Source organism: Thalassophryne amazonica, chromosome 8, assembly GCF_902500255.1.
Source record: "Thalassophryne amazonica chromosome 8, fThaAma1.1, whole genome shotgun sequence".
Taxonomy (NCBI): domain Eukaryota; kingdom Metazoa; phylum Chordata; class Actinopteri; order Batrachoidiformes; family Batrachoididae; genus Thalassophryne; species Thalassophryne amazonica.
Genome location: NC_047110.1, coordinates 88769689 through 88797497, shown reverse-complemented (window position 1 = coordinate 88797497; position 27809 = coordinate 88769689). Strand labels below are relative to the sequence as shown.

The 27809-nt window shown below is 40.3% G+C and overlaps 1 protein-coding gene across 4 annotated transcripts in view; it reads left to right on the top strand.

Annotated features, from left to right (window-relative positions):
- nup93 (nucleoporin 93) overlaps nucleotides 1-27809 on the top strand; it is a 76837-nt gene that overhangs the window by 39817 nt on the left and 9211 nt on the right. For all 4 annotated transcript variants that reach the window (XM_034176936.1, XM_034176939.1, XM_034176940.1 and 1 more), the window contains 11 exons: nucleotides 2579-2641; nucleotides 10396-10524; nucleotides 13383-13457; nucleotides 14656-14748; nucleotides 14881-15020; nucleotides 19182-19314; nucleotides 20232-20389; nucleotides 20545-20710; nucleotides 24490-24583; nucleotides 27243-27434; nucleotides 27538-27664. In XM_034176936.1, coding sequence (XP_034032827.1) covers nucleotides 2579-2641; nucleotides 10396-10524; nucleotides 13383-13457; nucleotides 14656-14748; nucleotides 14881-15020; nucleotides 19182-19314; nucleotides 20232-20389; nucleotides 20545-20710; nucleotides 24490-24583; nucleotides 27243-27434; nucleotides 27538-27664 — 1370 coding nt within the window. The remainder of the gene's footprint in view (nucleotides 1-2578; nucleotides 2642-10395; nucleotides 10525-13382; nucleotides 13458-14655; nucleotides 14749-14880; nucleotides 15021-19181; nucleotides 19315-20231; nucleotides 20390-20544; nucleotides 20711-24489; nucleotides 24584-27242; nucleotides 27435-27537; nucleotides 27665-27809) is intronic.

The following is a 27809-nucleotide window of genomic DNA, read 5'->3' as shown; positions in this document are numbered from 1 at the left end:
TTTATGAAGCACATTGTGCTGAGCAGCAGACCAGCACGCACAGCTGGACATGTTGTTATGTCCATAATCAGCATGATCATACAGATCCATTGTCAGTCCACCTCATGATTTAGAGGCTCTATCTGTAATATTATGTTATCATGGTTGTAACAGCCTGTTCAGATGGCTGTGCAGTGCATCAGTGTGACTCTGAGCAGCGGACCAGCGCGCAGCTGAACACGGTATCACAGCTTCAATAAACATATTATGACCGATACATCTTCTAAACCGTTAGAAAGACTGACAATGCAACCAAGGCGCTACAATGTAAATAAAGTAAGTAATCACCTTTGGAACAGCTCCAGATGCGCTCCCCACTGCACGTGGACCACCAGCCGTACCACATCCATCAGCTGTCATATGGTCTGTGTGACAAGGGTGCCAGGTGGAATAATGACATCCGCCATGGTCCGAGGGTAGATGCGTCGTCCAGTACGAAATAATTCTTCCATATGATGCCGCATCCAGACAGCTCACCCGGCTACCGTCTCTCTCTCTCCCTCCCTCCCTCTTACTCTCTCCAGGACATCAGCCCTTTAGCGGGCCTTTCCGCCATCTGGCAGCTGCAAGCGGCAGTGAGGGTGGACAGTTTAGTGTGGAAGATCCCTGACAAATCGGCACTTTTGGATACGATTCTTTGGATCGTTACTGCTGCTTCCGATTGGGCCAGGGTTTATACAAGTGCCCGACACACATGCACACGAATCAGTTGGGCGGATTCGAGTGCCGTCTGGGTATTCGGATAGGTGTTCCTCCCATATTTGGCACGAATGATGGTTTTGTTTGTCTTTTATTGACGTTCCGCCTGATTCCGCTTGGCTCATGCTCACTCATACTAAGTGTGACAGGACCCTTACTGACACAACCTCTCCCATTTGCCTCGTCTTCCCTTCTCCACTGGGAACCGAAAAAAACTGCACATTTCGCGACTGCTTCAGAGATTGTAGCAGAAAACAAAACATTACCATTTTTCCGTTAGAAGTGATTGTCCCCAGAAGTGGTCAAATCCTGCAGTATCACGCAGGGGTTTAAACAAGACTGCGGTTCCCTGTTAGGATGTGTTAAATGCATAGGACAGATTTTGTTGTATGAATGTACAGTGACAATAAAGGCCCTTCTTCTGATCAGTGGTCTTTCTTATGTTGTGGGAGTCACACATTCACTGCAAGCAAACTACCATTTACAGTGATAGGCCATGATAGTTTAAAGTGCATTGTAGACTTAAGCATCTTGCCTGTATTCATGATGTTTCCTTTTGCAATCAAAACTTCATCAGGTCAGACATTTCTTCTCTTTGCGGTTTCTGTCTCATGTTGTTGGCTCATATGTTGCATAGGCTTTTACAGTTGATCTGGTGCTTCAATGTTCACCAGATTTCAATGTCTTTGTCCTCATTAATACCCCCTTTTAGTTGACGATATACAAAATGACAGCATTTGTTGCTTTTTGAGTTATTGTCTATTCAAGCTGGCTGGGTTGGACTAACCCACCTACTCTACACTGTTACCACCAGTAATCTGTCTAATCAAATTTTCAAATTAGGTTCATTTTAATTCTGTTTCAAATAGTGTCATCTCTTTCTTATTTATCTGTTTTTATATTTAAAGTGATAAAAGTAGTGTTTTACTCTTGCTTTAAAGAGTATGAAAGGTAAAAACCTGTCTGTACTGTTTGACCGAACTGGTTTAGAGAGGACAATGCATTTGTGTATTTAATATCTGCGATTTTGTTTGCCTGCATTCTGCCTGAGCTTGATTCTCAGCTGGTTGTTTTTAAATGTTCTATTTCATAAACACTCCTGTGCCACTTGGCTCTTTTATTAGTATTTCTAAATAAAGATGTGTTATTCCTTTTCTGACTAACCATTCATTTAAAATGATATAGTATTCTGTACTTACTGTGATTTTCTTTTGATAACACAAAGTGGTCAGTCACTTCCTTTTTTGATTTTTTTTTTTTTTTATGACAGAGCGAGTAGAGCAGAGCCACCATTTTAGTGTTTCTCAAGATGGCTGTCCCTTATGCACGCCTGCGTTCATTCACTGACTTTCCCTCTGAAGAGTCCTGTCATGTTTTCTGCTGCATGCTCTAGATGTCACACAACTACCATTTAGCTCAGATTATGTGTGTCAGATCATTTTTGGAGGTTGTAAGTAATTGTACTTTTTAGAAGGCTAAAGAATAAGAGATGAACATTCTGTGCGTAGGTGTGAAAACATCAAAATGCAGGCTATGCTGACTGCCGTTTAAATTGGAGTGTGTCAGAGTACATCCTCTTGTGTTGTCTGCTTATTATAGATCTGCGAAAAACCAAATTACTGCATCATTCTTATGTTTATAATGCTGGCAGTAGATGCAACTGCAAATGCATATCTGACGGCAAAAGAAAACTGGCAGTTTCGATCTCCTGCTGAGCAAACAAGATCGTGTGCTGGTTAAATGTCTGTCTCTGTGGAAGTCTGTATACATCTTGTTTATGTTGTCTTCATGAGTCAGACTACATTTCCTCTATTTCTGCTTTCTCTGTTTTCCTTTATAGGGCTTCTTAAAGAATGAAAGAGACAATGCCCTCCTGTCAGCCATTGAAGAGTCACGCCGCAGGGTCAGTATCTGCCTCTTATTGATTGCTTTATATTTTTAATGATTGTCATTATTTCTAAATATACAGTTGGAAATGACAGGTTGACAGATATTTTTTATTTATTTTTTTTAAGCATCTGTTCTCTAAAATCTTGATGTGAGCTAAACCTTAAGGGAACATTTTAAATTGGTCTCCTTGATGTGCAGCACTAATAAGCCTTGTGTTTAATTAGGTACTGCTCCCATTACCTTCCTGCTTTTTGTGAGGGGGAACTACCTGTGCCTACCTGTGTGGGGGGAGCTAATTAAAATTAGAGTTCTTGTATAATTCTGCAGGCTTCTTTTGCATTTTTCGTAGGTCATCGCGCACACACTGTAAAGAAATTTTGACACATCCCTATGGCATGAAACCTTAGCATCACACCAATTACCACCCTAATGTGTTTTTTACATGGGTGAATATTTTTACAGTGGCTAAAACCCAATCTTACTATTTTCTTTGTGGAATATTTATTAATCTCCCACATTACACTTGTGCTCACAAGTTTACATGCCCTGGCAGAATTTTTGCTTTTTTGGCCATTTTTAAGAGAATATGAATGACACCAAAAACGTTTTTTTTTTTCACTCATGGTTAGTGGTTGAGTGAAGCCATTTATTGTCAAACAACTGTGTTTCCTCTTTTTAAATCAAAATGACAAGAGAACTACCCAATGACCCTGATCAAAAGTTTACATACCTCTGTTCTTAATAACATGTATTGCCCCCTTTAACATCAGTGACAGCTTGGAGTCTTTTGTGCTAGTTTTGGACGAGGCTCTCTGATGTAAAGCTGCCACTGAATATGTCTTGGACTTTATTTACATTAATTACAAAGAAATACAAACAGTATGGCACTTTATGGTAAATCTGCATGGAGTAGACAGTTCTCAAAAACTAAATGACTGTGCAAGATAGTGCAGCAGATAACAGAATATTTACAATGGAATTGTTCAAATGGTGAATCAAGCACCAAATTCAGCACAAATACTCGTTAAACATTAGTCTATTGAAAAAACCCGCTTGCCTCTTGAATTTTCAAAAGGCAGCCAGGTAGGGGTCCATTGAGGATTTATACAGGGGTCAAAAATTGAAAATGCTCTCATTATATTGAAACCTATACCACGTTATTTGCCTGATCATTTTGATTCCAAAAGGTATAGTTTGGGCTATCTATGAATGAATGTTATGGAGTTATGGGTAAAAACAGCAAGAACAGAGGTCAGTTTCAATTTGTGCAGGGGTCAAAAGTTAAAGTTACTCCAGTTTTGGAAAAAAGTGGTGCAAGTTATGGGTTGACCTAATAGGATTATTAAATGCAATTGTTTTGACTGTTGAATGCTTGGTCTCAACAGTAAAGGTCAAACAATGTTGACGTCCATTGGATTCTATGACATGTGACATATGTTACCCCATAACATGATAACTATGGATGGCACATGGTGCAAACTATTCCTTTTTGAAACCCTATTAACTCAACTAATAATTTGCACCACCTTTTACCAAACTTGGAGTAACTTTAACTTTTGACCCCTGTACAAACTGAACCTCACCTTTGTCACCATTCTTGCTGTTTTTACCCCATAACTCCAGAACATTCATTCATAGATAGCCCAAACTATACCATTTTGGAATCGTTATGATCAGACAAATAACGTGGTATAGGTTTCAATATGATGAGAGCATTTTCAGGTTTTGACCCCTGTGTAAATCCTCAATTGACCCCTACCTGGCTGCCTTTTGAAAATACAAGTGGTAAGCGGGTTTTTTCAAAAGACTAACGTTTAAGGAGTATTTTTGCCAAATTTGGTGCTTGTTTCACCATTTGAACGATTGCTTCAGTTATCTGCTGCACTAAGAAGTAGAAGAGTGAGGAAAGCCACCAAGACACGCAGACAACCAAGAAGAAGTTATGGGCTTATGTGGCTGTGATTGGTAAAATTGTGCACAGTGCAAGCTTTGCATTTTGCATCACTACTCTTAGCTTCATAGTGGAGTAGAGCAGGGAAGGATTTTCTTTCATCACAACAGATCAAATCCAGGCTTGCATCTCAGATGTACCCTCTGGCAGCTAAACTTTCAGGTCTTCTTTTTAAGAAAATCCTCCTCTATACCAGTTCATCATGAAGATGGATAACTGGTGATACAAAATGCAAAGCTTGCACTGTGCATAATTTCTCCAATCACAGCCACGTAAGCCCATAACTTCTCCAGGGTTGTCTGGGTGTCTTAGTGGTTTTCCTCACTCTTCGCCTTCTTGCAGTCACTCAGTTTTTGAGAACTGTCTACTCCATGCAGATTTACCATAGAGTGCCATACTGTTTGTATTTCTTTGTAATTGATGTAAATAAAGTCCGAAACATACTCAGTGGCAGCTTTACCATCAGAAAGCCTCGTCCACAACTACCACAAAGACTCCAAGCTGTCACTGATGTTAAAGGGGGCAACACACAGTATTAAGAACAGGGGTATGTTCATTTGGGTAGTTCTCTTGTGATTTTGATTTAAAAAGAGGAAACACTTGTTTGACAATAAATGGCTTCACCCAACCACTCACCATGAGTGACAAAGACGTTTTTGTGTTGTCATTCATACAACCCCTGGCAAAAATTATGGAATCACTGGCCTCGGATGATGTTCATTCAGTTGTTTAATTTTGTAGAAAAAAAGCAGATCACAGACATGACACAAAACTAAAGTCATTTCAAATGGCAACTTTCTGGCTTTAAGAAACACTATAAGAAATCAAGAAAAAAAGATTGTGACAGTCAGTAACGGTTACCTTTTTAGACCAATCAGAGGAAAAAAATATGGAATCACTCAATTCTGAGGAATAAATTATGGAATCACCCTGTAAATTTTCATCCCCCAAACTAACACCTGCATCAAATCAGATCTGCTCGTTGACATTGACCCTATGCCATGACATTGACCCTATGTGTCTTTTTTGCAAGGAATGTTTTCACAGTTTTTGCTCTATGGCAAGATGCATTATCATCTTGAAAAATGATTTAATCATCCCCAAACATCCTTTCAATTGTCCAAAATATCAATGTAAACTTGTGCATTTATTGATGATGTAATGACAGCCATCTCCCCAGTGTCTTTACCTGACATGCAGCCCCATATCATCAATGACTGTGGAAATTTACATGTTCTCTTCAGGCAGTCATCTTTATAAATCTCATTGGAACGGCACCAAACAAAAGTTCCAGCATCATCACCTTGCCCAATGCAGATTCGAGATTCATCACTGAATATGACTTTCATCCAGTCATCCACAGTCCACGATTGCTTTTCCTTAGCCCATTGTAACCTTGTTTTTTTCTGTTTAGGTGTTAATGATGGCTTTTGTTTAGCTTTTCTGTATGTAATCCCATTTCCTTTAGGCGGTTTCTTACAGTTCGGTCACAGACGTTGACTCCAGTTTCCTCCCATTCGTTCCTCATTTGTTTTGTTGTGCATTTTTCGATTTTTGAGACATATTGCTTTAAGTTTTCTGTCTTGATGCTTTGATGTCTTCCTTGGTCTACCAGTATGTTTGCCTTTAACAACCTTCCCATGTTGTTTGTATTTGGTCCAGAGTTTAGACACAACTGACTGTGAACAACCAACATCTTTTGCAACACTGCGTGATGATTTACCCTCTTTTAAGAGTTTGATAATCCTCTCCTTTGTTTCAATTGACATCTCTCGTGTTGGAGCCATGATTCATGTCAGTCCACTTGGTGCAACAGCTCTCCAAGGTGTGATCACTCCTTTTTAGATGCAGACTAACGAGCAGATCTGATATGATGCAGGTGTTAGTTTTGGGGATGAAAATTTATAGGGTGATTCCATAATTTTTTCCTCAGAATTGAGTGATTCCATATTTTTTTCCTCTGCTTGGTCTAAAAAAGTAATCGTTACTGACTGCCACAATCTTTTTTTCTTGATTTCTTATAGTGTTTCTTAAAGCCAGAAAGTTGCCATTTGAAATGACTTTAGTTTTGTGTCATGTCTGTGATCTGCTTTTTTTCTACAAAATTAAACAACTGAATGAACATCCTCCGAGGCCGGTGATTCCATAATTTTTGCCAGGGGTTGTATTCTCTTAAAAATGGCCAAAAAAGCAAAAATTCTGCCAGGGCATGTAAACGTTTGAGCACAACTGTAGGTGTGACTTGTAGAACTGAATGCATAACCATCAGTAAATATTCATCTTATGTGCCACCTTCCTCCTGCTTCCAAAAATGTGCAGATTAGGTGAATCGGTGACCCTTAATTGTAATAAACTAATTTGTGATAATTGGTTTTATTGCACAAATTATTCTGACAAAAATCTTACAAATTATTGCTTCATTAAAAACCATGAAATTGTTTATCTGTGGGTGTTTGTTAGACAAATTTGATCCTCACAGACAATCATGTCCATTCAAGGACAATGTTGTCTGATGCTGTCCTTGCGAACCAAAGTACTCTGCATTTCCGATTTCTCCATGCTGTAAAATGGACCTAATGAGCCAAATTGGGTGGGTTCCATTGTTCAGACAGTGTGACTGAACACAGTAGACAGAGCTGATTTCATCTGAATAGATGAGATTCAAATGGAAAACCTGCAGTACTGGGTCCCGAGACCCAGAATTGGAAAACACTGCTCTAGTAAATTGGGATTAGCATTCATTACTTTCTTACGAGTTCTATATTAAACAAGAAATAAATCCAGAAATGTGTTTCAAAATTTAAGATGTAGTTAGTTACATCACCTTCTGTATTTCTAAATAAATTTTATTAAATCTTTTTAACAAAAAGGTCAGAGTGGTGGCCAGTTGGTTAGTGCATTTGTTTTCCAAACAGAAGGTTCCCCATTTCCAGACCACCCATGCCCATTCTCCATGCAATGTTGAGTTTCTTCAGGAAAAATATTCTGCGTCAAACAAAAATTATGTAGATTTATGTCTAATCTGCTGCGGTGAGCCCGATCAAAAAGGTAGAAGCCGAGAGAGCTTTTACTTTTTCGATGTACTCTCAGTGTACACCAAATGTCAGTTTGACTGTCGTGTGTCAAGATGACTTTTGACTTTTAGCATCAAGACTTGACAGTGACTTTCACCCACCTCTGCTGTGCACATTTCTTCCAGTCCTCCTCCTCTGGTCCTTTTTTTTTTCCCTCCTTTGTGACCCTGCTGTTCACAGTTTAGGTGCATATTGCACATAATGGATGTTTTGTTTCAGTTTTGGAAAATACAGAAGGAACACTTGAAGGAGTATTGGATATATGCAAAATGGAACACACACCAAGTATAAATGAGTGCTGAAATGGAGACATTGTTGAACCTATGAATGACTCTGTATATGTGAAGTGGACTGATGATTGTTAAAATAAAATTCCATGATCAGATCAGGTGTCAGGCATTTATGCAACACAGACAGACAAAATATATTTGATATGTGAGATACCTGATATACTGATGAAATGGTGAGATAGGACATAAAAATTTATACTGATGCACTAAAATGTAAGAGTTGTATTATTATGCCATCTTTTGATTTTAGCTGCTTTGTGACTGAGGTATGTTTAAATCAATCAACTACAGGATTCAGACAGTTAACCCAGTATGTGGTAGTTTTCGTTTAGATTTGTATCTTCCAGAGATGGAGGTTGGAAGTGTTTAATTATCTCACGTTCCCATTATCTCATTTTTTTTAGTCTCCGTGGAACGATAAAATAGGCAGCAGAGTCCTAGTGGACTACAACCATCTTCACAGGGGTCTGATGCTAAATTGAGTATTCATATGTAATTGTGATCCATTCCACACATTGTTCATATATAGTGTCTGTGTTCTGTAGGTAGCAAAATGAAGACAGTTCTACTACACTAAATCAGTCCGCTACTAACTGCTGGTTCCTGTCCTCAACATGTTTGCTTTTGTGGTTGCTGTTGCACTAAACGTTTTACTTCATAAATTTTGTAAATTTAAGAAGGTTAAAGCCCACTGCAGAATATTTATGGTTGTAACTGATATTAATGATGATTAAATTCTTTTGGCTTCTCCCATCTTGCTCATCGTCACCACAGCACATCCGGTATGGATCTGCATGTTGATTTGACTTAGGCTTTATGCCAATTGCCCTATCTGATTCAAATCCAGATGTATAAGTAGAGCGGGACATGGGTGCGCTTGAGCTTGGGACCTTGTTGTATTACATGCTTGCACCACAATGCTGACCACTTGATGATTTTGATTATTGTTCATTAATCATTGTGTGACTCAATGATTAATCAACATCAATAATAATAATAATAATAATAATAATAAACCATTCAGGGTACAGTTCTTGCCTAGGCTTTTCCAATTCCAATGCCTAGGAAAGTAGAGCCATTTTTACATTTTTGCTTCTGGAGCTCACAAGTCTACAATTTATATTTTAAGCCTTTTATGCACTGAGCAATTTTTGGCTGGCATAGACAAAAGAAAGTCATTCTGAAAGAAATGTGCCGTTATCTTTAAGTAGTGGTTAGGAATAGAGGTGCACCGATCAGGATTTTTTAGGCCGATCGCCGATCACCAATCACTGAAATTTTGATCGGCTGATACCGATCAAGTATATATTTGGATCATGCCCAAAATAATAATAAATTAATATATAAACAAAAATAAATTTAAGAAATATTACAATTTGAAAACAAATGCACCCGAACGTGATGAGAGCTGCAAATGCGTAATGCTAACTTTTAACATTGAAAATGCCATAGACATGCTAACGCGTTAGCATCGCTCCCGTTTTTAAGTTATAAAATTCATCTATCAGCTGTTTCAGAAGACCATAACAGATCGGTTTAACATAGAAAAGGTAAATAATACTCACATACGTATGCTCTTTAGGGTTTTAGCGGGGGAAAATTAAGTGAAAGAAAGAAAGTATAAACGAAGCAACAGGCTCGAAGCATTGCTTCAATCTGCGAACCACTGGTTCGATTGGTTCAAGGTTCAGAGCAAAGCCGCGCTGCAGAAAAGTTGATCACGGACCCGCTGCAGGGTCTGTAATCAATGTAGAGAAATTATCGTTTTCCTGACAAACACACCAAGCGCTCCCTGCGCTACTGCCTGCACTGTTGTGATCGATCCTTTTTATCGGCGCATTTTGCCGATCACCGATCAAGGCGTGATCGGCCGATAATGATCGGTGGCCGATCAATCGGTGCGCCTCTAGTTAGGAAAATGGCGGCCTCACGTCGCACTGTGTGATGGGTCCAAGAACATCCATTGTCACAGTCTTGCTCCCAAAGACGGCCTCAGAAAAATATCAGCCATTTGAACTTCTGTGACCCATGTCTAGAAATGTGGTGGTCACCCTCACCTGAAACATATAGTCTGTCCAAGGTGCTACCTATCATAAAGGGGCTTTATTGTTCCTAATGTGACATGTCAGCAGATACAAGCTTCTTCTGTTGTCTCAGTTGTCAGGGTGATATGATGACGCATCATCCCATGATCTTGTGTTATCTCTGTGCGTCAGATTTGGAGTCTTTAGGTTTTATTCACAGCATTGACCTTATGTCTGCTGTAAATATTACCCCTATGCATCAACATGCCACTTGTTTAAGCTGTTACTAACACCACAACCTTTTATTCATCCTTGCTTTTCTTTCTGTTTTTCTCCACCTGCGTTGTCATAATGTGCGCAGACTCCCTGCATGCGATTATACATCACAAAGAAATGTTTATCGTAGTTCTTGCCTCCCTGCATTTCAGACATTCCTGTTGGCAGAGGAGTATCATCGGGAGTCCATGCTAGTCCAGTGGGAGCAGGTAAAGCAGAGAGTGTTGCACACTCTGCTTGGAGCAGGAGAAGATGCACTGGATTTCAGTCAAGATGTGGAGGTACTGGACACACAGCGCTGAGTTACTTTATTCACGAAGATTTCCAGATCTCAAGTGTGCAAAAAAGGAAGAAAAACCTGTCCTCAAATATTTCAGCTTCCTGGAAATGTGGCCACACCAATCCAAGATTTTCTCTTCTGATGCAAATACCAAAACCCAGCGCATTGGCTAGCACGTCTGAGAAAACTGCTTTTTAAAAATGTATTTAACATGTGCTCACAACTTTTTTTTTAAATCTTCATACAGGAGAGAAAAACATGGATGTGCTTTACAAAATCCATTCATGCTCTACTACAAGTATATTGAGAAGACCGCAGCAACACATAATATTGTTGGGTTTTTCTATTTAGGTTGCTTTATGAAAATGTACACTAATTTCAAAACAACACATCTCATAAATCTTGAAACCATCATGTGTTCACCACTGTGTTACACATTTTTGTCCTTCAACAACAGAATCTTCACACATTTGTCCTTCATGCAGGTCTTCAGCTGTGCTGTTGCACGGAGTCTGCAGTGCTTTATTTTTCTCCACGTATTCTCGGAAACAGATCAGGCTGCAGGCATCTGTTTTACCAACCAACCAACCACACTCCTCGTTCACATAGCCCAGCGGGCTGCACTGCATGATTTCTATGTGTACCTTTTTCCAGCTACAGCTGGTTAGCCACATCTGGTGTTTCCAAGCTCTTGATTGGTTGAGCACTTCTTATTTAATAAATTAGTAGTAGATGGAGCCGGGAGAGTTGTAAAATATGGGCAGGTGCTTTCCAGGCAGGTTGATGCCCACTTACCCAGTCATTCACTTTTAAGATGAGCAGAATGGTTTTGTGTTGCCCCACTCGATGATGCAGATATATCACTGAAAAAGACACATCAGGATGCAACATATATACTAATTTCTTTTGGCTTCTCCCATTTTGCCAAGGGTCGCCACAGCATGGATCCTCATATTGACTTGTTATAAGATTTACATGAACAAGGGCAGTGGGGCACCAGTGGCCTTCAAATTGTCACTCTGCAGCCCTGTGCACTTTTTTTTTGTTTTGTTTTGTTTTGTTTTTTTGTTTGTTTTTTATGCATTAATGGTTCCTTCACAGAGATTTGACTAGATTTCTTGACTTGTTTTGTTATTTTGTTCTTTGTTTTGTTCCTTGTTTCTTTTTCTTTGTTATTCCTTCTTTCTTTTTCCTTCAAAACACAAATACACATAGTTGTAATTCAATTTACACAAAGTCTACCTGTGTTTAGACCGGGGTGGGCAACGAGGCCCGAGACACTGCAGGTTTTCCTTGCTACCAATCACCTCAGCAGGTGGGTTGCTGATGAGCTTCTCCCCTGAACATAAACACCTGGTCATCGGTGAAGTCACCTGCTGAGGTGATTGGTAGCAAGGAAAACCTGCAGTGATTGCCCACTGCTGGTTTAGACAATACACGTTGCAGCCTTATGCTGCGTTCATACCGGACGCCACGTGAGCGACGGCGTCGACAGGTTGCCATGTAATCCCTATGGAAGAACGCGTTATGGCGTCATAAAAGTTCAAGCCACGCGATGAACGCGAATAAAGCGATTTTGAGCGATTGGCGCGTTTGTGGCGCGATATTGCGTTGCGTTGCATCACGTCGCCCTCTTCCCCAAGTTGAAAAATCTGAACCTTTTCATCTTGCCTGCGCTGCGATGACCAATCAGGGATTGGATATGTAGTGATGTGGATATGTCTGGAGTTTATACTTGATGTGGACATGTCCTGTCTCTGGCAGCCAGCCTGTGAGCAGGACTTATATCCCTTTTGTCCTTTATTTCATAATTATGACAGAGTTTGAGGGGAGAGAGAGCAGCAGCACTGCAATCAATTAATCAACAACTTTATTAATCCCACAAGGGGCAATTTCATTTGAGCAGTCTGTTTAAAAAAAAAAACAAAAAAAAACCCAATAACATAATATATAACAACAATAAAATGAATAAAAACAAATAAAACAGACTTAAGAAGTTAAAATGAATAGCAAGAATAAATAAAAACATGGCAGACCTACAGAGCATTTAAAAGTCAAATTGCCAAAGGTATAAACGACTTTAAAGACCAGTTGGTTCTACACACCGGGAACGCATAATGGCATCCTAAAGGAAGCAGAGAAAACTCTCCTAAAAGAACATGACCTGACATGGACATGCAGCAGCAGCCAGTTTTTTTTTTTTTTTTTTTTTTCCCCTCACATGCATGCTTGAACAATCATCCGTGAAGATAATTTTATTAACTACACAGATGTATAATAAAACAAATGGTGACTGGTTTATAACACAATTATGACAGAGTTGGAGGGGAGAGCGAGGAACTGCAGCAGCAGCCAGTTTATTTTATTTATTTATTTTAATTGTTCACATGTGCGCGCACGAACAGGACAGGAGGTCCTCAAACTGGATCCTGGAGAGGTGGAAGTACCACTGAAAGCGGCCGTCATCCAGACACAGCTCCTGCAGCAAATGATGAAACTCCCCGAATTGGGAATGTCTCATGAGGATGTTGTGAACCCAGGGACGGCACCGCTGGTGACTATTGTCAGTTTTCCACAACAAATAAAGCACAGCAACTCCGTCCGTGTGATCAAGGTCCGCCATGTCGACTTGACGGCAAGCGGAATGGAAGCTCCTCCTATTTGATGATGCATTGGGGCGAATTTTTGCACCAAAAGCAGAGCGACACACCGGGCAATGGTGGGGTGTCCATTGCCGGACGAGGGATGCAAATTTGTGGCGTCCAGTGTGAACGCGGCATTACAGATGATTGCACAGACATGCAAAAGCTGCCACATGCAAAAGCCTGTTTTATAACCTTGTGTCTCTGCCCATTACAGCCCAAATTTGTGAGTGAAGTTACGGTTCAAGGAAGAAGTGCTTTGGACAGTGTGGAGGTGGCCTATGGACGACAGGTGACTTTTTTGTTTTGTTTTGTTTTTTCCCCAGTCAATTTAATGCTGGCTGAAACATTAAACTGAAACATGATCTCCGCTACTCCTGGTCCCGCTGCTGTAGTGTTTAAAAACTCACTTCCAAATTTGTATAGCAATCATATGAAAACAAAAATTTTTTTAGTACTGGCGCTTTTCTCAATCAGTTTGCAGTCATATGCAACCAAGCCCACCAGGCAGCCCTGACACTGTATGATGATGCGGAGTGTGTAAACTTAAAACTAAGGTCAAGATTTAAAATGTTAAAGACACAGAAATGCAATTCACTTTGGGCTTCAAAATATAACGTCAAAACTGGTCAGCTGACTGATGTGAAATCTTTAGACAAGGTAAGTTGCCACCTTAGGTGTTTTTCCAGGTGAGCCAAATCCAGTACTGGACCAAGATTCTAGATTTGAATTGCTTGTGGCTATAATTAGCTATTTAAAAAAAGAGACATCCTCATATTAATATTTATGAGGCTGTGAGGGGTGGCAGGGGGAGATTTAAATATGTACTTGTTGATCTGTCTGAATCTGTTCAGCAAAAATGCATTGCTATAAGTGTGTCACCCTAACTGAGGTGCACTGTTCAAAAACTGGAGGTTGCCCTGAAATAACCTACCTGCTTCATTATGAGGATGTTCACAGTTGGAAGCCCTGTTTTTGTTCTGTCAGTGAAAATGGGGTCACAGCAAGACGGTCAGTGACACATCACTAATATTGATTGATGGGACAACACAAGGGCACGCTGGGTAATTTCCAGCATGGGGCAGGGAACACTATCGTTTCCCTTCCCTTCGGTTGATCTACTTTTGATTTTATTGCAGATCTGCTGTGTGGTGCAGTGCAGTTTGTTGGTCTGTTACTTTGACCATGTGTCGTCATATTGCATGCGGTGTCATTTGTTTAGTTTTTGTGATCTTCTTTGAAGACCTTTTAAACATTTTAATTCTCTTTGCTTTGTTTTTTGCTGTGAACCACTTTGCACAGTGGCTGTAGTATTGGATATTTGTGTAAAGCAAGGTTAGAGTAAACACCGTAACCTGCACAAGAAGAAATATAATGCTGAAAATGTAACTTTTAAAAGAGTAATATTTTGAGATCATGGACTATAATAATTTTCCTTCTTCTTTTTTTTTTTATCTTTCTCTGCTTTAATGAGTGTCTTCTTCCTTCAGATCTATATTTTCAATGAGAAGATAGTGAATGGCCACATTCAACCTAATTTAGGAGATTTGTGTGCTTCTGTGGCACAGAATCTGGATGACAAGGTAAGAAGACTGACTGATATTGTTTCTTGTCATAATGACCCACTCGTCATTCACCAGACATGAGTTTCCTTCAGACAACTGGTGCTTCTGGCATTTGGTAAGATGGTTGATAATCTTGCTCTTCTTTTTTAGAATGTATCAGAAATGTGGCAGATGGTAAAGCAGATGACAGATGTGCTGCTGGTTCCAGCCAAAGACACCCTGAAGAGTCGCACTTCTGTTGACATGCAGATGGCCTTTGTACAGCAGGCACTCACTTTCCTTGAAAACAGGTAACTCTACTTGTTCACTTAAAAATAAAATAAAAATAAAATAGGTCTAAATGGAATAATAGGTATGTAGTAGGTATGGCATTAAAATGTGCAAAGATTTGGGCACCCCTGATAATTTTCATGATTTTCCTTTATAAATCATTGGTTGTCTGGATCAGAGATTTCAGTTAAATATGTCATATAGCAGATGAACACACTGATATTTGAGAAGTGAAATTAAGTTTCTAGTATTTACAGAAAGTGTGCAATAATTATTTAAACGAAATTAGGCAGGTGCATAAAATTGGCCACCCTTGTCATTTTATTGATTTGAATACATTTAGCACTAATTATTGGAACACAAAATTGGTTTGGTAAGCTCATTGACCCTTGACCTCCTTACACAGGTGAATCCAATCATGAGAAAGGGTATTTAAGGTGGCTGTTTACAAATGTTTCTCCTCTTTGCATCTCTTCTAATGATTGGCAACATGGGAGCCTCTAAACAACTCTCAAATGACCTGAAACCAAAGATTGTTCAACATCATGGTTTAGGGGAAGGATACAAAAAGCTATCTCAGAGATTTCAGCTGTCATTTTCCACTGTGAGGAACATAGTGAGGAAATGGAAGACCGCAGGCACAGTACTAGTTAAGGCCCGAAGTGGCAGGCCATGAAATATCTCAGATCAGCTGAAGCAAAGGATGGTGAGAACCCACAGACCTGCTCCAAAGACCTACAACATGAACTTGTTGCAGATAGTGTTTCTGTGCATCGTTCAACTATACAGCGCACTTTGCACAGAGAGACACTCTATGATGCTGTAATGCAGAGGAAGCCTTTTATGCATACACAGCACAAACAGTTGCTTGAGGTATGCTAAAGCACATTTCGACAAGCCAGCTTCATTTTGGAATAAGGTGCTGTGGACTGATGAAACAAAAATTGAGTTATTTGGACATAACAAGGGGCGGTATGCATGGCTGAAAGAGAACACAGGATTCCAAGAAAAACGCTTGCTACTTGCTGTAAAATTTGGAGGCGGTTCCATCATGCTGTGGGGCTGTGTGGCCATTGCAGGTACTGGGAATCTTGTTAAAGTTGAGGGTCACATGGATTCCAGTCAAGTTGCACCAGGGCTGGATCTTTCAACAAGACAGCCACCCTAAACACTGCTGAAAATCTACTAAGGCATTCATGCAGAGGAACAAGTACAACATTCTGGAATGGCCATCTCAGTCCCCAGATCTGAATATTATTGAAAATAATATCTGTGGTGTGATTTTAAGCGGGCTGTCCGTGCTTGGAAACCAACAAACCTGAGATGTTTTGTAAAGAAGAATGGTCCAAAATACCTTCAACCAGAATCCAGACTCTCACTGAAATTGCTGATCCAAACAACCAATGATTTATAAAGGAAAATCATGGAAATTATCAGGGGTCCCCAAACTTTTACATACAACTACACACACATATATATGTATATATACGAGGTCTATTAGAAAAGTATCCGACCTTATTATTTTTTTCAAAAACCATATGGATTTGAATCACGTGTGATTGCGTCAGACAAGTTTGAACCCTCGTGCGCATGCGTGAGTTTTTCCACGCCTGTCGGTTGCGTCATTCGCCTTTGAGCAGGCTTTGAGTGAGGAATGGTCCAGCCCCCTCGTCGTTGTTTCATTGCCAGGAAATGGCGGAATGATTTGGGCTTTTTTTCCATCAGAATTTTTTCAGAAACTGTTAGAGACTGGCAGCTGGAAACCATTAGAAAAATTTATCTGGCTTTCGGTGAAAATGTTACAGGCTTGGTAGAGAATAAGGAGTGTTACTGTCGCTTTAAGGACGGCCCCCAGTGGCTGTGGGGCGCGCCGCGCTCCGAAGCCGCCATCGACAGGCTGAATGACCATTTAATTTCTAAACGGATGGCTGTATGGATCTGTGACCATCGTGTGCAATTTCTCTGGTTATCACAAGAGCTGGACGTCAACCATTTTCTGTCAGATTTCACTTTTAACGAGAGATTTTGTCATGGAAAGTCGAGCGGAGGCTTCGCGCGTCACGATGGATTCGCTACTGGAGCGAGACAAAACTTCCTCCGTTTTGGTCTCACAGGACGGCTTTGAGATGGCGTTCAGACAGCTGTCATGGTTTTTCCATCGAGTGATTATCCGAGAAATTGTGGATGTGCCTGGACATGCCAGAACCTGTCCCGTGAGGCTTCATCACGGCGTTGCTTTTGCGCCATGCGGCACCGCTGCTCCTCTTTCCATGACAAAAACTCCTGTAACAGTGGAATGTGCCGTTCATTTCCAAACTGGACGCTGTGTTTTATCGGGAATGTCATCTGGCTAGCACAGGAATTGTGAAAAGACGTGGACATCAGCACTTTTTCGGCTCATTGAGACAGACGAGGAACCTAGACTTAAATAATTGAGTAGCACTTGATAAATATTTTTCAGGTCCATTTTGAGTCATTCAATAAAATTCTGAGACTTTGTAGTCAGAAATAAGTTACACAAGTGAGATAGAGGTGAAACAAAGTTGTGATACTGTGAGAATGACAAAATTAATTCAGGCAGGTTATATATAGACTAATAGTACTTTGTTTAAATTGTCAATATTATAGGATAAAAAAAAAATGAGCTGTATTATTAGGCCTGCACAATATGAGGAAAACCTGTGATGTGTGGCATCGCTGATGATGATATGAGTTGAGATAAATGAACAAATATGGATGAACATAATTTGTGGCTCTTCCATTTCCCCTGACATACCACAGTTTGACCAAAGCACAAACTTTGAACTCCTTCTATCTACTCACCCTTAAAAACAGTGTCAGCACTTCAGTATCTTACCTCACATCATAGCGTGCGCAAATAAAATTATTTTTCCTTATTCACTAGGTAGTCTTTTGCAGTGTACTGTTCGTGCCTATATCTTGATGATGATGAAAATGCAATTTACTGTGCAGCATTATTGTATATTCAGTTGAAAATGAAGCATTCAGGATGGACTTACAATGTTGACTTTGAGCTTGAATTCAAGGACCTACCCATTTATGGGTGTCACTGTCCAATTATTTGAACAGTGACAGTGAAAGTGAGTGCCTGTGGGAAATAATTTCCCACAGACCAAGGTCACATTCAAATTGTTTTCTCCACACAGCAGCCTAGACCTTGAAGATACAGTAGTGGTCAGAATAATAGTAGTGCTGTGTGACTAAAAAGATTAATCCAGGTTTTGAGTATATTTCTTATTGTTACATGGGAAACCAGGTACCAGTAGATTAAGTAGAGTCTCACAAATCCAACAAGACCAAGCATTCATGATATGCACACTCTTGAGGCTATGAAATTGGGCTATTAGTAAAAAAAAAGTAGAAAAGGGGGTGTTCACAATAATAGTAGTGTGGCATTCAGTCAGTGAGTTCGTCAATTTTGTGGAACAAACAGGTGTGAATCAGGTTTCCCCTATTTAAGGATGAAGCCAGCACCTGCGTAGTTTGATTAAAAAGTTGATTGGAGAGGGGAAAACCTATACGCAGGTGCAAAAAATTATACGCTGTTCATCTACAATGATCTCCAATGCTTTAAAATGGACAAAAAACCAGAGACACGTGGAAGAAAACGGAAAACAACCATCAAAATGGACAGAAGAATAACCAGAATGGCAAAGGCTTACCCATTGATCAGCTCCAGGATGATCAGAGACAGTCTGGAGTTACATGTACGTGCTGTGACAGTTAGAAGATGCCTGTGTGAAGCTAATTTATTTGCAAGAATCCCCAGCAAAGTCCAGTGCTGGTACCTTGTTTCCCATGTAACAATAAGAAATATACTCAAAACCTGGATTAATCTTTTTAGTCACATAGCACTACTATTATTCTGAACACTACTGTATTTAGAAATTATGCAAAACCAGAACCTTTAGAGGTTACTTGATTTAAAAATAGGCAGTTTTATTTTGTTCTTTTTTGTGTGTGGGATGAGATGTGTGGTGGGATCCAAATGAAATAAATTGTTTCACCTCTGTGTTAATCTGTGTGAACCCATCTTGTCTTTACGAGATAGGTTTTCATTGTCATTTTGAAGGGTAGATGTGAAGGTATTAACCAAGCTGACCTGTAGGTTGTCCGTATTTGAGCTACACTGACTCACTTAGTGTCTCTTCTCTCCCCAGTTACAAGAACCACACTATGGTGACTGTGTTTGGAAATCTACACCAAGCTCAGCTTGGTGGCATCCCAGGAACATACCAGCTAGTCCGCAGCTTCCTCAACATTAAACTACCGGGACCCTTGCCTGGCATGCAGGTAACATATGTTGGGTGTTATTTCTTTTTTCTGGTGAATGCTGGGAAGTGTTTTGGCCATATTTTGGGTGTCTCTCTGCTGAAAGCCTGTGGAAGCCTGTGACTCCACAAACTGTCCCATGATTTACCGACCACAATCAAATTTCATATTTATTAATTTATGTCACGCCAAATCACAACAAGGTTGCCTTGAGGCACTTCACATGACACAATTCAAAAAAGAACTCAAAATAGATTTAAAACATAATAAAAGAGCAAAACCATAAAAAATAAAAAGAATAAAATACATAATATCTTAATATACTCACGATAAAACAGGGAGAACAAATGAGTCTTATGTCTCGACTTAATAGTCTCCACAGATTCAGACTGCCTTATTTGTGCAGGAAGATCGTTTCACAGAGCAGGGGCACAATAAGGGAAAGCTCTGTGACCTGCAGACTTTTTATTCACCCTTGGAACACAGAGACATCCTGCACCCTGCCAATGCAGGGCCCGAGCCGGTACGTAGGGCTCAACCAGGTCAACCAGGTAGGGCTGTGCCAGCCCATGAACAATTTTATAGACCAGTAACAGAACCTTAAAATCTGATCTCGTAGAGACAGGAAGCCAGTGAAGGGAATCCAAAATTGGTGTAATGTGGTCAAACTTTCTGCTTCGTGTCAAAAGTCTGGCAGCAGCATTTTGAACCAACTGAACACCCCAATGCTGTACTGCGGTAAACCAGAAAATAGCGCATTGCAATAATCCAATCTAGAAGAGATAAATGCATGTATCAGAGATCACAATATTTAAGCCAGGAGCCAAAAACACAATATGGGGCCTTGGTCCTTTTTTAATTCATTGGAGCATTCATAAATAATTAAGCCTAGGTTATTAGCATATTGTGATGACCTTTTTTATGTATTTGTGTAACAGGATGGTGAGGTAGAGGGCCACCCAGTGTGGGCTGTGATTTACTACTGCCTGCGCTGTGGAGACATGCATGCAGTCATGCAGGTGGTGAACAGAGTGCAGCACCAGCTGGGAGACTTCAAGAGCTGGTTTCACGAGTACATGAACAGTCCTGACAGACGGTGAGCCCGATCCTCCACCTTCGACCTTCATTTTTTTTTTCTTCATATGTTAAAATGTCTGTGTAGCTTAAGGAAGGTCAAGTTGTACAATCATTTCTCCCCTCTTTTCCATTTTCCTGTCATCATTTTTGTCTCCCCTCAATTTTTTCATACAGCCTTTCTCCAGCTTCAGAGAACAAGCTTCGCCTCCACTACCGCAGAGTGCTGAGGAACAGCACTGACCCCTACAAGAGAGCGGTCTACTGCCTGATAGGGAAATGTGACGTTAGTGATAACCACGGGGAGGTGGCAGACAAGACTGAAGACTACCTCTGGCTTAAGGTACAGCACAGATTTTATGTATTGTTCTCACTTTTTCATTTTATATGCATATATTAGTACCCATGTTTTTCATCCACTCACATTATTTCTGTTTATGGCCTTTTCTTACATATTGAATTGACAGTCCACTACAGGATTGAAAATAACTTGAGTGTGAAGTGTTTTTCTTCCACATAAATATTTTTTCTTCATAATTTACTAATCCCAAGTTTTTATTTTTAACCATGATACTCAAGGGACTTGGTAAATATATCACTGTTATATATCTTTTCTGGTGAATACGTTTTCAGACTGCAGGGCTTCATATATTCACTTGGGTTTGATGACCCAAGACCCAGTCTGAGACACAAACCAGATCTGCGTATGCTTACCATATTTTCTTTAATATAAGTCTCAGATTTGATATATTTTACTTATTTTTTTATTTATTTTTAACTATCACAGGATCACCCAAATGAGCGAAAAAAAACAAACAAGCTATCACTTGTACTCCGATGCAACTTAATTATTTATTTAATATACAGTGAGGAAAATAAGTATTTGAACACCCTGCGATTTTGCAAGTTCTCTCACTTAGAAATCATGGAGGGGTCTGAAATTTTCATCTTAGGTGCATGTCCACTGTGAGAGACATAATCTAAAAAAAAAATCTGGAAATTACAATGTATGATTTTTTTTTAATCATTTATTTGTATGTTACTGCTGCAAATAAGTATTTGAACACCTGTGAAAATCAATGTTAATATTTGGTACAGTAGCCTTTGTTTGCAATTATAGAGGTCAAACGTTTCCTGTAGTTTTTCACCAGGTTTTCACACACTGCAGCAGGGATTTTGGTCCACTCCTCCATACAGATCTTCTCTAGATCTTTCATGTTTAGAGTTTCAGCTCCCTCCAAAGATTTTCTATTGAGTTCAGGTCTGGAGACTGGCCAGGCCACTCCAGGACCTTGAAATGCTTCTTATGGAGCCCCTCCTTAGTTGCCCTGGCTGTGTGTATGGAGTCATTGTCATGCTGGAAGACCCAGCCATGACCCATCTTCAGTGCTCTTACTGAGGGAAGGAGGTTGTTTGCCAAAATTTCACAATACATGCCCCCATCCATCCTCCCTTCAATACGGTGCAGTCGTCCTGTCCCCTTTGCAGAAGAGCACCCCCAGAGTATGATGTTTCCACGCCCATGCTTCACGGTTGGGATGGTTTTCTTGGGGTTGTTCTCATCCTCTAAACATGGTAAGTGGAGTTGATTCCAAAAGCTCTATTCTGGTCTCATCTGACCACATAATCTTCTACCGTGCCTCCTCTGGATCATCCAGATGGTCACTGGTGAATTTCAAACGGGCCTGGACATGTGCTGGCTTGAGCAGGGGGACCTGCCTGCAGGATTGTAAACCATGACAGCATCATGTGTTACTAATGTGATCTTTGTGACTGTGGTCCCAGCTCTCTTCAGGTCATTGACCAGGTCCTCCTGTGTAGTTCTGAGCTTTCTCAGAATCATCCTTACCCCACAAAGTGAGATCTTGCATGGAATCCCAGACCGAGGGAGATTGACAGTCATCTTGTATTTCTTACACTTTCTAATAAATAATCATAACAGTTGTTGTCTTCTACCAAGCTGCATGCTTGTTGTCCTGTAGTCCATCCCAGCCTTGTGCAGGTCTACAGTTTTGTCCCTGCTGTCCTTAGACAGCTCTTTGGTCTTGGCTATGGTGGACAGGTTGGAGTGTGATTGATTGTGTGAACAGGTGTCTTTTATACAGGTAACAAGTTCAAACAGGTGCAATTAATACAGGTAAAGGCCCAGTCGACACTTAACGAAGGGTGAGGAAGACCTGACGAAACAAGAAATCTGGACCTTTGTTGACTGTCCTTGGCATCGTTTAACCTTCACGCAGCCTCGTTCCTGCAGCGGGCGCTTCGTCAGGATTTTTAAACTGTTGAAAATTTTGAACGAAGGGCAACGAAAACCTCAATTCGTCTGTGTCTGTTTTGCTGTCGTTCTTGACGTTTTTTAAGCGTTTGTGTAGTTTTTGTAACGTTATTGTTTAATTTGACTTCGTTGGAGCAGCTGAACGTTTTCACACAGCGCAGAGGCTGAGGCTGCTGCTGCGTTCATGTACATCGGAAATTACAGGCAAGCTCCGCCTGCTTGCTTGGATTTTTTTGATCTGTGTGGGGGGGGGCAGCCTCAGTGGGCTCAAGCACCTTACATAGGCCAAAATTAATCTTTTGTGTGGATATAATTAATTATTGTGCTACAAGCAACTGTTGAATTTGAAACAACAAAAAAAGTTGTGTACTTTCCGACGGTAATTGAATGCAGCATCAGCGGCAGCAGGAGCTCCTGCGTGCGCTTATTATTTTTATTAGATATAACAATATGAGTGTAGGAATGACAGTCCAGTCCTTCTGTACATGTGGCAACAGGTAAATCAATCGAAATGATTATATAAAGAGCTGTTCTGGAAGACAGAATTCACGTTGTGGATCAGTGATCAGCTGGTGGAATAACCGCACATGTGAGTCAATGCGCCCGTTCACACGCACTGATTAATTTACTGTTCTGATATATTCAAACTTCTTTACACTTATATTTATATTTATTCTCCCTTTTGACAGTTTTCTGTTATAAATAAATATATATGGCTTAGAACATAATACTGTGATACAGCAGTGACCACGGCGCACTTTTTTTTTTTAATTGGAGGAAGACGGAGCGCGCAGCATGTCAACAGACAATGTGGATTCTGATAATGTTGGACATGATCCCTCTTTTGTTCTGGACGAGGAACCAGAGCAGGTGGTCCACTGATGTGCACACAGATCTCCACAGCTTCTAGTTGCAGTTTCTCCAGGTGCTATGAGCTCCGTCCCAGGGCCGAGTGCTGGAACGCAGAGAGGCAGACACACACTGCTCCAGCTGTGGCTCCAGGTGCGTTTCGTCGAGATCGTGAGCTTTGGTTTTGTTCATTTCCTCTTTCGTCCCTTTTGCGCTCTTGCTTCGCAGACTGTTCGGTGATAAAAGCTCTTTCGTCCACCTTTTCTCAACGAATTATGACGTTTTTTACTTCTTCCCCTTCGTTCAGGAATCGTCGTGTGCCGTGTGACTGGGCCATAAAGAGTGCAGAATAAGAGGGCTTCTTAAAAAAAAATTAACAGGTCTGTGTGAGCCAGAATTCTTGCTAGTTTGTAGGTGTTCAAATACTTATTTGCAGCAGTAACATACAAAAAAAATTATTAAAAAATCATACATTGTGATTTCCGGATTTTTTTTTATTTTTTTTTTATTATGTCTCTTGCAGTGGACATGCACCTAACATGAAATTTCAGACCCCTCCATGATTTCTAAGTGGGAGAACTTGCAAAATTGCAGGGTGTTCAAATACTTATTTTCCTCACTGTATATACACACACACACATACATACAAATTTTTATAGGGATTTTGAATGAATCAAAATACTAAACAAAAAAAAAAAAAGAATAAATCCCAAATTTAAAAAGCTAACACTACAGGGGGGAAAAAGGTGCAACTTGATTTTGTGACAGTGCGATTTATACTCCAGAAAATCTGTAATTTATTTGGAGTGTTTTACATTGTGTGATAATTTTAAGTTGGGTCAGTTGCTGTCTTGGGTGTTGAAAACATTTTTTAGACTGCAGTAAAGTGTCATTTCTACAGGACAATAGAATGATTGTTGGAAATTTGTTGGGTTCAGCTGCCTTTTTAGCATTTACGCGTTGTATGTTGTGCGCCGTGTTATTTCCTGTTCCTGCAGTTGAACCAGGTGTGTTTTCATGATGACGGCAGCAGCTCTCCACAGGACAGAATGACCCTGTCCCAACTACAGAAACAGCTGCTGGAGGATTATGGTAAGCAATTGCGCCTGTTTTGTTCTGTTTCTCTGTGTTTCAGCTTCAGAAAATAAAGGGGAGTGGGTGGTGGAATCACACTTTTATTATCTGTGATGCAGCCTCATCGCGTTCTCTTCTTTTTTGTGTCGACCGTTGGCACCCGCATAGATAACCTGAGAAGAATTTGCCAAAAGGGATATCGTACATTAAAAAATAAATGCATCTATGCCTCCCACACCAGAATTTAAATAATTTTCAGACCAACACACAAGCCTTGGATGGTGAAGTCTTCTCTCCTGCAGTTTTTCCCCATGCTCATTGAGTTATCGACAGCACTCTTCTTTGCGCTCTCACACACTTTTGTGTCACTCTCTTTCAGTAGTGTTCGCCCGTCCTTTGCTTGGTGGGTTGCGTAGCCTGAAGCCTCATTCTGTTCTTCTCTCCCTCCGTTTCCTTCGGTTGGCGCAGCATAGTTCGCCTTGTTGCCATCCATCTTGCTTCACAGCAGGGTGCAGATCCCTCACCCTCTCTCTTTTTTTTTTTTTGTTTCTTTCCATACTGGCACGACTTTCCCCTCAGACTTTGTCACTCATTTGACTTACTGCTGTCTTGTCCTTTTATCATTTATTCCTCTTAAATTTGTCTACTCACACCTTCAGCATAACGCTGTTGTTTCCTTTTGTCCCATTTCTTGATTCTCTCCACACTTGTTCTCTCCCTACATGTTCGTTTGTTCATTCTCATGCGGCAACGCTCTTATCTCTGCTCCTTCATCCCTTTGTTCCCTTCATCTCTCTTCCTCCCTTCATCTTTCTCTTATGTTCGTGCTTTGTGAACTAAAGTCCTGCTACTCTGAGATAAGGCTATAAAATGGCTGACGTGGTCCACCCGGTTCTATTCCTAAAACTTTCAGCCAGCAAGGGGATTAAGGATTTTAATTAAAAAACTTGATGACTAAGTACCTGCACAAAAATATGAAAAAAGGCAGCATTTAAACTCTCACCTATTTTAATGTTAATTTTCCTGGGTTATTTGGATGTGGCTTCAGGTATGAGACATTTCCGCCCAGGGGTGCTTCAACATTCTGAGCGGGTATGACAGAACACAGTAGTGCCATGTGGTGATTAACAATGCATTGGAGTACTACTACTGGGTGGGTAAGGTTTGACCTTACTCATGTGTAGGACCTTGGGGAAGCTTATGTTGTGATTTGGAGCTGTATAAATAAATTGAATTGAAAATTGAATTTCCCCATGACCCTTAATAGGACTAAGCGGTTGAAGGTGTGTGTGCGTGCATGCGTGAAAATTAGATTTTCCATAGCACAAGTCACCTACAAACCAACATAGCGGCTGCACTACTATTATTGCCTTGTTTTGCTGAGCTTTGCAGTTAGCCCTACTTCCATAGCAATTGCATTGTAACCCATGCAGGTTTTCAGAAAGCCAGCGTAAACACATGTACACATGCATTCATTTTGTCAATTCATCTGACAGAATTTGATCAAACTAAGCCATAAGAACATACCTTGCATCACAACCACATTATGCTCATTTTACCTGTGAAGTGGCACATAGGAACCACATAGAATGTTGTGCTGCTGTCTAACACTGCTTGGGCTTCACGTGACTTCGTTGGGTTGGTTAGTTGCAAGTTTGACATAACGGTCAGTAAACATCAGATAGACGTTATCTCATTTGTGTTTCTCGATTCTTTCATTTGTCCAAGTCAATAAGCAGGTAAGTATAGACATCGCAACCATGAAGGGGTGGTAACTGTTTCAAGTCCCGTGTCCGTGCCGCAGCTTTCCCCCTGAGAATTACAAGCAGAGCCGTGTTTTTTTTTTTTTTTGTAGTCACACACCTCCCTTTCCTCTCTGAGCCTTCATGGTCACACTCTTCCAAAATTGGATAAATTTGTGTGGGGTTCTGGTATACCTATGTAGAAATAAAGCATAATTGCTTGGCACTGCTAAGTGTCTGGGAGTTCTGCTGACTTGAAAACATCACACATGTTGATGACATAATGCATTCTGTGTTGGCTTTTTACGGATATGTGATATAGAGATTTCAACATTTTGAGAAGTTTTGTTTAAAAAACTCTAATGATGTAAAATTCTTGATGTTTTTGTAGAACTTGTCATCATGTTGAACTTGAAAAGAAATTGTATGTGATATGGAGGAAATTAAGTGAGATCTTGTGTCATACACACAGAAAGTTAAAAATGGGTACAATACGGTAGTTCTGTTCATCCCGGTATGGCCATACTTGGTTACTAGGTCTTGTAGCTGCTCAGTGTGTCAGAGCACCAGTGTGTGTAATTGTCTCATATGTGTAGCCGCGTCCTTTTCAAATGGTTAGAAACAAGTCTGACCATTAGAGTTTTGGGGTAAAACAAAGAAATGAGAAACTGAAAAAATGCAGTATTTTACATGTACAGAACTATGAGCTGTGTACTGTAATAAACAGTTCACTAATACGCATATTGTGATGTTCAGATGTTTGCTTTTAATGTGATTATGCAAAATGTAAATATTCAGGAAGGTTTTTCAGGATATAGAAACTGTCGATCCTCACACCAATTGTTAAACACTTTATGTGATCGTTTTTGATTTTTGTGTCCCTCATCTGTTTTGTTTTGTTTTGTTTTGTTTTTTTTTTCTCTTCTGTCTGACAGGGGAGTCCCATTTCTTAGCAAGCCAGCATCCCTTCCTGTATTTCCAGGTGTTGTTCCTGACGGCTCAGTTTGAGGCGGCTGTCGCCTTCTTGTTTCGTGTCGAGCAACTGAGGAGTCATGCTGTGCATGTGGCGCTAGTTCTGTATGAGCTCCGGTTGTTGCTGAAGTCATCTGGCCAAAGTGCTCAGCTGTGTATGATCACTTTATTCTTCTTTTTTTAAGAGTTTAGCAGAAACTACCTTGAATCAGTGTGTTTTTTGAACATAATGTTTTGTGAAAATTTGTATGTGTTCAGTAAGTCAAGAAGCCGGTGACCCTCCCATGGTACGTCGCCTGAATTTTATCCGTCTGCTTATGCTCTACACTCGCAAGTTTGAGTCCACTGACCCACGGGAAGCTCTGCAGTACTTTTATTTCTTACGGTAAGAAAGGCAACACCTTCATGTCTTATATGTTGCCACTTTTTTTTTTTTGCATATGCGCTATATGGCTGATATTAAGATTTGGGTGATTTGGATCTGTTTTTCACTGTGCTACAAAATGAAAATATTGTTTCTGTTCCATACA